This window comes from Glycine soja, chromosome 5 (genome assembly GCF_004193775.1).
Source record: "Glycine soja cultivar W05 chromosome 5, ASM419377v2, whole genome shotgun sequence".
Classification (NCBI taxonomy): Eukaryota; Viridiplantae; Streptophyta; class Magnoliopsida; order Fabales; family Fabaceae; genus Glycine; species Glycine soja.
In genome coordinates, this window is record NC_041006.1 from 18,572,872 (window position 1) to 18,582,756 (window position 9,885).

A 9,885-nucleotide genomic window follows, 5' to 3' on the forward strand; every position below is an offset into this window, starting at 1 on the left:
GAGTCAATTGGTCTTTGGAAGCAGCCAATATTTTGCACTGTCGACAGCTGGAATAGCCTTTCCTCTATTTAGGCTTACCTATTGGGGCTAATCCTTCTAGCCAGCTGGTGTGGGAGCCTCTCATTTCTAAATTCAAGTCTAAATTAGCCAAATGGGCTCAAAGAGATATATCCATGGCTGGGAAGATCACCCTTATCAATTCTGTCCTTAATTCCCTCCCAATTTATCTCCTTTCCTTTTTTAAAATTCCTCAGAGGGTAGTAAAAAAGCTGATATCCCTCCAAAGAAATTTTTTGTGGGGTGGGGACAATGACCACAAAAAAATTCCTTGGGTCAAATGGGATGATATTTGTTTGCCTAAGACTGAGGGGGCCTGGGGATAAAGGATATCTCTAAATTCAATTTAGCTCTGATGGGAAGTTGGATATGGGCTTTTGCATCTGAGCAACACCAACTCTGGGTCAGAATTTTAACTTCAAAATATGGTGGTTGGTCAGAATTCCAAAATGGTAGTGACAAAAGGGGCTTTTCCCACTGGTGGAGAGACATTAGAAATTTGTATCACCAGTCGGATTGTGGTATCTTTAAAGACAACTTGGCTTGGAAGGTTGGGAGTGGGAAGAATATTAAATTCTGGACTGATAACTGGCTAGGGGAACAACACACCCTGCAGCAAAAGTATAATCAACTTTTCCTCATAACTAGACAGCAAAAGGACCACATCTCTCAAATGGGACATTTTAATCATAATAACTGGAGGTGGGACATGAGGTGGAGGAGGAATCTCTTTGATCATGAAAGCCATTTGGCTGTGCAGTTTATGGAGGAAATCAGTTCTGTTCCTATTCAAAGACAGGTGAATGATAATATGTTGTGGTTGGTTGAATCTAATGGTCAATATACTACTAGATCAGCTTATAGCTTATGCATGAACACCACTTTAGTATATTCTGATGGCAACATTTTTAAGACTATATGGCAGTTGAAAATTCCCCCTCGGACTGTGATCTTCTGTTGGAGACTACTTAAAAATAGACTACCTACCAAGGTCAACCTTTTAAGAAGAAATGCTATTACTCAGGAAGACACCTGTTCCTTATGTGGCTGTGTGCAGGAGGATGTATGTCATTTGTTTTTCAACTGTAAGCTGACAAATGGCCTGTGGTGGGAATCTATGCGCTGGGTTCGGGTAGTAGGTCCCCTTTCCATTACCCCAGTTCACCATTTTTATCAGTTCTGTGATGGGTTTGGGGCAAATGTGAACCACAGTACAAGATGTGGGTGGTGGGTTGCATTAACTAGCTCTATATGGCAGCATAGGAATCATTTGATTTTCCAAGGAAAACCTTTTGATCCCTGTAAAGTCATGGATCATGCTATTTTCTTAGCTTGGTCATGGTTAAAGGCTAAGGATAAAAAGTTTAGTACTACCTTCCACTACTGGTCCTCTAATATTTCCAATTTCCTTGCCTAGTTGGGGTTGGATCTGGCTGTTATTTGGCTTTTGTGATGGTCTTGTTGGAGGGTAGCACCTTGGTTCTTTGTATTTATAATCTCTGGTACCACTGGTACTGGTTTTTTTATTAATAATATATATATTTTCAACCTTCCAAAAAAAAAGTGATATCTAGTCCTATTTATACTAATATTCTAGATCAATTACTAGTGTGATACTATGAATTAATGCACACTGAAGCCCAATATCACTCCTAACATAACACTACTATCTTGGATGCCAAATTATTTTGGAAACTGGAAATGAACAATAAATTGGATGACAATTTTTCTTTCAAAGGGCTTGCATGCTCAAGGATCATGATCAAGCTAGATCCTGGATTTGAACATTCATAGTTCATCCTAATCTCCTTTAAATTTTGATCTGATGTACTAAGCCTTTACTGTTACTATTGTCTATGTATTTAAACTTTTAGAAATTTTTGGGTCTGTCATTATCTACGGTCATTAAATGTTTGCGAATAAAATGGTAAATTAGACCTGATAAATTCCAACTGGTAACTGAATCTGCACAAAAGGTTATTATGCCTTGAAAAATTCTCAGATTGATGTATGCAATATTTTGCTTTCCTCTAGGACTTGGTTCAAAGTGACAGGGATGATCCTAGCCTACCACTGGTTACTGTACCTTAAAGAAAATTCCCTGGGTAAAATGGGAAGCTATTTGCTTACCTAAGGAGGAAGGTGGTTTGGGGATTAAAGAAATATCTAAATTTAATGAAGCTTTGCTGGGTAAATGGAGGCAGCACCAGAGGTGCTTTGTATTATCTTTTCATTCAGTACCACTTGTACTGTTTTTGTTTATCTCAATAATATATTATACATTATGCAGTAATAAGGACTCTTTGTGGTGGAGGGATCTAAAGATAATTTTTCAGAATACACAACAGGGTGAGAAGATAAAAAAAGGGATCTCGTGGAAGGTGGGGAGAGGGGACAGGTTCAAATTCTGGGAAGATGAGTGGATACAAGGTGAGGTCTCATTAATCACAAAGTATCCCAGGCTGTTTGTAATCTCTCTACAGCAGAACAACTCAATCCAACAGATGGGAGGCTTCAAGGATAATGAATGGGAGTGGAACTTGTCATGGAGGAGGCCATTGTTTGATAATGAACAACAGCAGAACAACTCTATTTTAGTCTGACTTGGAACCAGATTATGGCCATCCAACTACATGTATTTCAAGTACCTCTGGTACTTTTTATATATATGAATATAATTATCTTTGCTGATAAAAAAAAATTATGCCTTCCAAAAAAAAAGTACAAAAAAAATAAAAAAGTAAATACAGTAGGGAGGCAGAGATATAAAGGTTGCCAACCTGACTGTCTGATCTCTGTGTACTCCAACAAGTAGAAAATCTCCAAGATCCCTAGCAAGCCTCAATATCTATATAACCTAAAGGTCAGTTAATACAATATCAAGCCACACATCCATTTAAACAATCTAAATGGTAGTAGCAGCATAGAAGTCAATTATTGCAAGAGCCTAGTATAATTTATCATGTCTCACCCTCCCAAAATAACCCAAGATTTATTTTCTATAGCCAGATATAATAGGAAAATGGCAATAGATTATTGAATAAAAACAACATAAGCAGAAATCAAGATGCAGATGGATCAAAGAGGGGGACAGCAACACATCCTATTTTCATAGAGTTATTAATTTGAGGACGAGGAGAAATGCTTTGAGGGGGTTGCAGATTCGTGACACCTGGGTGGAAAATCCTAACATTATAAAGGCTGAAACCCTTCATCATTTTCAGATAAGCAGTTCACTTCAGGATATGTTATTGTAAAACAGTTACAAGCATAATAACTAAATGCAATACAAGAATATGAGAACTGACGAACCCAGTTACTTTGAATAGGTAACTGTTTTTAATATCAACAGTTACCTATTTTTATAGTCCAAAACAGTTATCAACAGTTACCTATTTTAATCCCACATCGTAACATAACTAAATGCAATAACCTATTTTAATATCAACAGTTAACTATTTAAAACAGTTACAAGCATAATTTGCAATAACAGGATATGAGTAGAAACTGCCAATACGAGGCAAGTGAATAGTTTATAAATAGTCTGGAAGCATTCAACAATTAAGCGAATAAAATAGAAAAGAGAGCAAGCAACACAGTTCCTTAAATCCACTTGGGTAAAAACATTATCTATACTTAAGCATTACTTGCTCAAGAAACAAAAAATATGTTAAAACAACAATAGTGAAGCCCCCTCTGTTGGACAGTAAAATGTTAAAGCAATTGCAGGCAATTTCAATAACCCTGTGGATCCATCTACAGAAATCATGGTTGATTCTTTGTTATAGTGCAAACAGAATAACACCTTACTAAAAATCATGCAACATTACTTACTACTACCCAGAAAAAATAAAATAGGTCAAATGAAGTATAGAAGTTAGTGTTACCTTGATGAAGAGAACCCAGCAACACACGCACGTCAGCGGAGCCTATACAATCGCAAACAAAATGTTATCCGATGCCACTCCCAATTCAGGTCAAACCACTCACAACGAAACTTAGCATACACGAATTTGACCTACGTACCTCGCGGAGAAAGATTTGACCTTTGAGCACCGACGACTATTTCAGGACCCTAGTAGCAACTCTGTGTCTAGGGTTTTCTTCGACCAAGGACAATGTGGGTTCTATGGGGTTCGAGCGACGACAATATGGGTTTTCCGACAGCGTAGGGGGTTTTGTGGGTTCCAGCGAGGACAATGTGGGTTTTCCAGCAGTGTAGGGGGTTCTGTGGGTTCGACCAATGACAATATGGGTGTCGACAGAGCGGTTTCCGGTAGATTTCGGGCGGGAGGAGAAAGAGAAGAGGTAGGGCAAGGTTTTCGAACGCGCGCGGCTTCTGAAATCTCTATTTTTTTAAACTTATAAACACAACAACATCGATTTTTTATGGATAACCGATGCTAACTAAATGTACTTAACATCGGTTTTGTAAAAACCGATGTTAACATCAAATACATTACATCGGTTTTTTAACAAACCGATGTTAAAATCAACTCCTTAACATCAGCTCCCTCAAAACCGATGTTAACTCTATGATGTTAACATCGGTTTTGCCCAAACCGATGTTATCATATTCATCTTAACATCATGTTAACATCAGTTTTTTAAATAACCGATGTTAACATGTAGTAGTTAATATCGGTTTTGCTAAAACCGATGTTAAGTAACTCCATTTAATTACAAAAATGCCACCGCGCTTTCGTTAACATCGGTTTTAGCTATAACCGATGTTAATTGGGCTATGTAGAAAGCTTTTTTTTTAGTAGTGCCGATTCTTCCTTCCTTCCATCGAGGGAACCAGTTGACAGATGCTTCTTCTTTGCTTGCTAAGAGTTGATCCCAATTCGCCCTTCCTTTCTCTGTGCATGAACGGTGGCTTTCTAACGGGCAAGCATGCCTCACCTCTTGGCAAAAAAGGTGCGAAACTAACCATACATAAAGAGCTGAAGTACAACAGACAATCCTTGCATTGCTCTTTTCACATCTTCGCTCAAAGGTGTCATATAGGTAGGCTAGCATAGCGACAACCGGGCTTTCCTTGTGGTTATGATAGGCGAGAAAAGCTTCGATCGTGGCCAGGTCCACCAACCCATCCACATTCGGAAAGAGGACTCCCCCGAAAATCAACAGTGCGAGAATATCTATGAACGGGGCCCACTCGCCTTTACCTGCCAAGATTCTTGCTTTTACCTCCAAATATTTTCTCGGTATTCCGACCACCCCATTTTCGACTTGCTTCCTGTGGTCTAACGAGGGGTAGAACCCTGTGAAGAGGTATGGTTTCCTCCCCCCTAGAGGGCATCCTAGGATCTCTTCAAATTCTTCCACCATGGGTGACAGCTGGAAGTCCCCAAAGGTGAAGCACCTCAAAGGCTAATCATAATACTGGGCGAGGGAGGCAATGGCCTCTGTACAGACTTCTACCATGGCTAGGTCCCAGATTTTACCGTAAGCTTTGCGAAAAGCTTGCCGCTGGAGCTGACCCATCAACTGCCCTAACTCTTTTAGACTGGTGATCCCTAGGCTCTTAACCTTGACTTAATAGAACCTCTTTTTAAGCGAAGGCATTTGACTTGATCCCATGTTTTATGGTTGAACAAAAATTGGCGCGAATCAAAACTCCAACATCTATCATGGGTGGAAATGGATGAATGCATGAAGAAATGCATATGACACAAATGCAATTTACGAATACGGGAGCCCGGGAAATTGTCTCCTTTTTAGATACAACGTCTTGGGGTAGCAAAGTGCCCAACGTATGTATTTAAGAAGGTGACACAGACCCTCCGTTGGTTTAAAGAGAGGGGATCTAGACAGAATCCGTGTGTGACACATATGCGAAAGGCGCAACATAGTATGACAATATTCACAAAATATAAAAAGGGTACATGAAACTTATGCATGGCAGTGGAAAAATGGCACGCAACGTGTTTGCTCCGTGCCCCTATTTAAGGGACCTATATGGGAGAGAGCTAAAAAGGTTTTTAGCGATAATCCCCAAGGTAGTCATATCTCTCTTGATGGTCTCTAGAGGTATCATCCTCTTCGAAGAAAATACTGCAGCAGTAGGGACTACTAGCAACAATATGTTTTCAAAGAGAAAAACTCTAGATGAGGGTTCACTGTAATCAAGCAAGTCAGAGACCTAGCATGATCACAGATTCACCTCCACTCCTTATGTTCCCACGAACCCGGGTATAGGGCTTTTTTTTCAACTCACCGTGTGTGCAAATAGTGTTGGTGTTTGTGTGCATCAAATGAATAAATATTCCCCATGCATACATATTAAAAAATGCACTAAAAGTATCCAAGAGTTATACACACAATAACATAAGAAAAATAAAGGGAAACCTAACAAAAAGATAAAAAATATAAAAAGTACAAAAAGAAATAAAGACATAAAAGGGAACATAAAAATTGAAGTCATATTTGCACATTTGATTAAAGGCTGTCGTCTCTTGTGACGGACGTGTGGGGTGCTAATACCTTCCCCGTGCATAAATACAACTCCCGAACCTTTCACTTAATGTTCGTAGATCACGTCTTTTCCGGTTTTTCCGACATTTTCCTCAAATAAACATTGGTGGCGACTCCGCGCGTATTCCTTTCTTGGAACACGCTCCCGCGAGTCAGGCATCGCCCTCCCACCGAAGGGTAGGTTGCGACAGTTGGAGACTCCGCTGGGGACTATTTTTAGAGAGTTAGGCCATTTAAATCTTGTGCAAATGTTTTACCATGACTTTCTCCTTTGTTGGCTTCCCTTTATTTTTCTTATGTTCTTGTATATATAATTCTTTAATGCTTTTAGTGCGTGTTAAAATGTATGCATGAGGTAAATATTTATTCATTTGATGCACACAAACACCAACACTATTTGCACACATGGTGAGTTGAAAAAAAAGGGCCCTATACCCGGGCTCGTGGGAACATAAGGAGTGGAGGTGAATCTGTGATCATGCTAGGTCTCCGACTTGCTTGGTTACAGTGAACCCTCATCTAGAGTTTTTCTCTTTGATAACATATTGTTGCTAGTAGTCCCTACTGCTGCAATATGTTCTTCGAAGGGGATGATACCTCTAGAGACCATCAAGAGAGATATGACCACCTTGGGAATTATCACTAAAAGCCTAGTTAGCTCCCTCCCATATAGGTCCCTTGAATAGGGGCACGAAGCGGACACGCTGCATGCCATTTTTTCACACTGCCATGCATAAGTGTCATGTACCCTTTTGCTTATATTTTGTGAATATTGCCATACTATGTACATTCCCATGTTGCACCTTTCGCATACTCATCACGCACGGGTTCTATCTTGATCCCCTCTCTTTAACAAACCAACGAAGGGTCCGTGCCACCTTCTTAAATACATACGTTGGGCACTTTGGGACCCCAAGACGTTGTATCTAAGAAGGAGACAATTTCCCAGGCCCCCGTATTCATAAATTACATCTGTATCATATGCATTTCTTCATGCATTCATCCATTCCACCCATAATAGATGTCGGAGTTTTGATTCGCACTGGGTTTTGTTTCACATTAGTGAAACATGGGATCAAGTCAAAAGCCTTCACTTAAAAAAGGGTTCTATCCAGTCAAGGTCAAGAGCCTAGGGATCACCAGTCTAAGAGAGTTAGGGCAGTTGATGGGTCAGCTCCAGCGGCAAGCTTTTCGCAAAGCTTATGGTAAAATCTGGGACCTAGCCATGGTAGAAGTCTCCACAGAGGCCATTACCTCCCTCGCCCAGTATTATGATCAGCCGTTGAGGTGCTTTACCTTTGGGGACTTCCAGCTATCACCCATGGTGGAAGAATTTGAAGAGATCCTAGGATGTCTTCTAAGGGGAAGGAAACCATACCTCTTCTCAGGGTTCTACCCCTCATTAGCCATAATTTCTAAAATAGTCCAAATCTCGGCGCAGGAATTAGGCCGCCAAAAGCAAGTTGAAAATGGGGTGGTTGGAATATCGAGAAAATGTTTGGAGGCAAAAGCAAGAATCTTGGCAGGTAAAGGCGAATGGGCCCTGTTCATAGACATTCTCGCACTGTTGATCTTTGTAGGAGTCCTCTTTCCAAATGTGGATGGGTTGGTGGACCTAGCAGTGATTGACGCTTTTCTTGCCTATCATGACCACAAGGAAAGCCCGATCGTTGCTATGCTAGCCGACCTCTATGACACCTTTGACCGAAGATGTGAGAAGAGCAGTACGAGGATTGTTTGTTGTACTCCCTCTCTTTATGTATGGTTGGTTTCACACCTTTTTTGCCAAGAGGTGAGGCATGCCTGCCCGTTAGAAAGCCACCGTTCATGCACAGAGAAAGGAAGGGCGAGTTGGGACTAACTCTTAGCATACAAAGAAAGAGCGTCTATCAACTGGTTCCCTCAATGGAAAGAAGGAAAAGTTAGAGTTCTTATTTCATGCGGAGGATTTCCAAATTTTCCCTTGATGGGGACGAGGGGTTGCATCAGCTACAATCCCGTTCTTGCTATAAGACAACTTGGCTACCCGATGAGAGGGGCACCACTAGAGGAAGAGCTCGCACCTGTCATTTCACGAGGGTTCAGTGAGACCAACGTGGAGACGCTTCAGAAGGTCCGCAAAGCATGGGAAGTGGTACAAAAGAAGGACAAAGAGCTTAGAGGCAGTAACAATGGGCCCATTGGTGGCTACCGCGAGTGGTTGAAAGCCCACGTGCAAGGTTTGGATTGGCTTTCGAGTTTGAGAACCGCTAAAAGAGAGGAAGTTGAGGCACCGGAGGAAGACGAAGAACTGCAGGCCCTTAGGGCGGAACTCGAGCAAGCCTAAACAGTTAAAGAAAGGTTCAAATTAGAAGCTCTGAATATCCGAAATGAGAATACCGAACTGAGAGATGTAAATGTGGCTACCACCAAGGCCTTGAAACAAGAGACAAAAAGGGCTCGTAGGGAAGAGCATGGTCAGAACAAGTTCCGAGGGGCTCTGTGGGGCAGCAGCAGCGAGCTTAAACTCCAAAGAGAGGAAAGGGACCAATCACGAGTAGATAGTTTGATCTTGAAAGATGAGTTGAAGGTTTGCTCAAGGTCCAAAAGAAACTTGTCTCAGCGGTTATGCGAAATAGAGACCAACATGTTAGCTATCATCAGCAAGTACCAAGAAGAACTAAATCTAGCTACGGCCCACGAGCATAGAGTGATGGACGAGTATGCCCAAATGTATGCGGAGAAGGAGGCTAAAGGAAGGCTGATCGACTTGTTACATCAAGAGGCAATGATGTGGATGGACCGGTTTGCTCTTACCTTGAACGGGAGTCAAGAACATCCCCGATTACTAGCCAAGGCCAAAGCAATGGCGGACACCTACTCCGCCCCCGAGGAGATCCACAAACTTCTCAGCTATTGTCAGCATATGATAGACTTGATGGCCCATATGATTAGAAACCGTTAGGAAGTTTGTATTGTCGCTCAGATCTTGACTAGTTATAACTTTTTGAATAAAATGAGCTTATCCCGCGTTTTTACTTCAAAGATCAGTGCGAATCAAATCACTCCCGCATTTTATCTCTAGCATGCATTCATATCATGCATCGCATAAGCATCTCTTCATGGCATCATAATGAACATATCATTGCTGCATTTGTCCGCTATCATATTCCAGCATCACATTTTGCATAAGTCATTGCATCATCATGCATATGCGTTCAACATACTTTTTGTTCTACAAACTGCATACCTTTTGTTTTCATGTTCGCTCATGCGTGATCCATGCATTTTCCTCTACAAAACAAAAACAAAAAGGGAAGCATGAAAATTCATGATACATTCTTGGTTACATATATATTCGGTACCATG

General features: G+C 41.0%; 1 protein-coding gene across 1 annotated transcript; it reads left to right on the forward strand.

Annotated features, from left to right (window-relative positions):
- The first annotated feature begins 412 nt into the window (after window positions 1–412).
- Window positions 413–1,474, forward strand: LOC114411197. The gene has a single exon (XM_028374949.1). The coding sequence runs from the start codon at window positions 413–415 to the stop codon at window positions 1,472–1,474; it is 1,062 nt and encodes a 353-aa protein (XP_028230750.1).
- The last annotated feature ends 8,411 nt before the right edge of the window (window positions 1,475–9,885 follow it).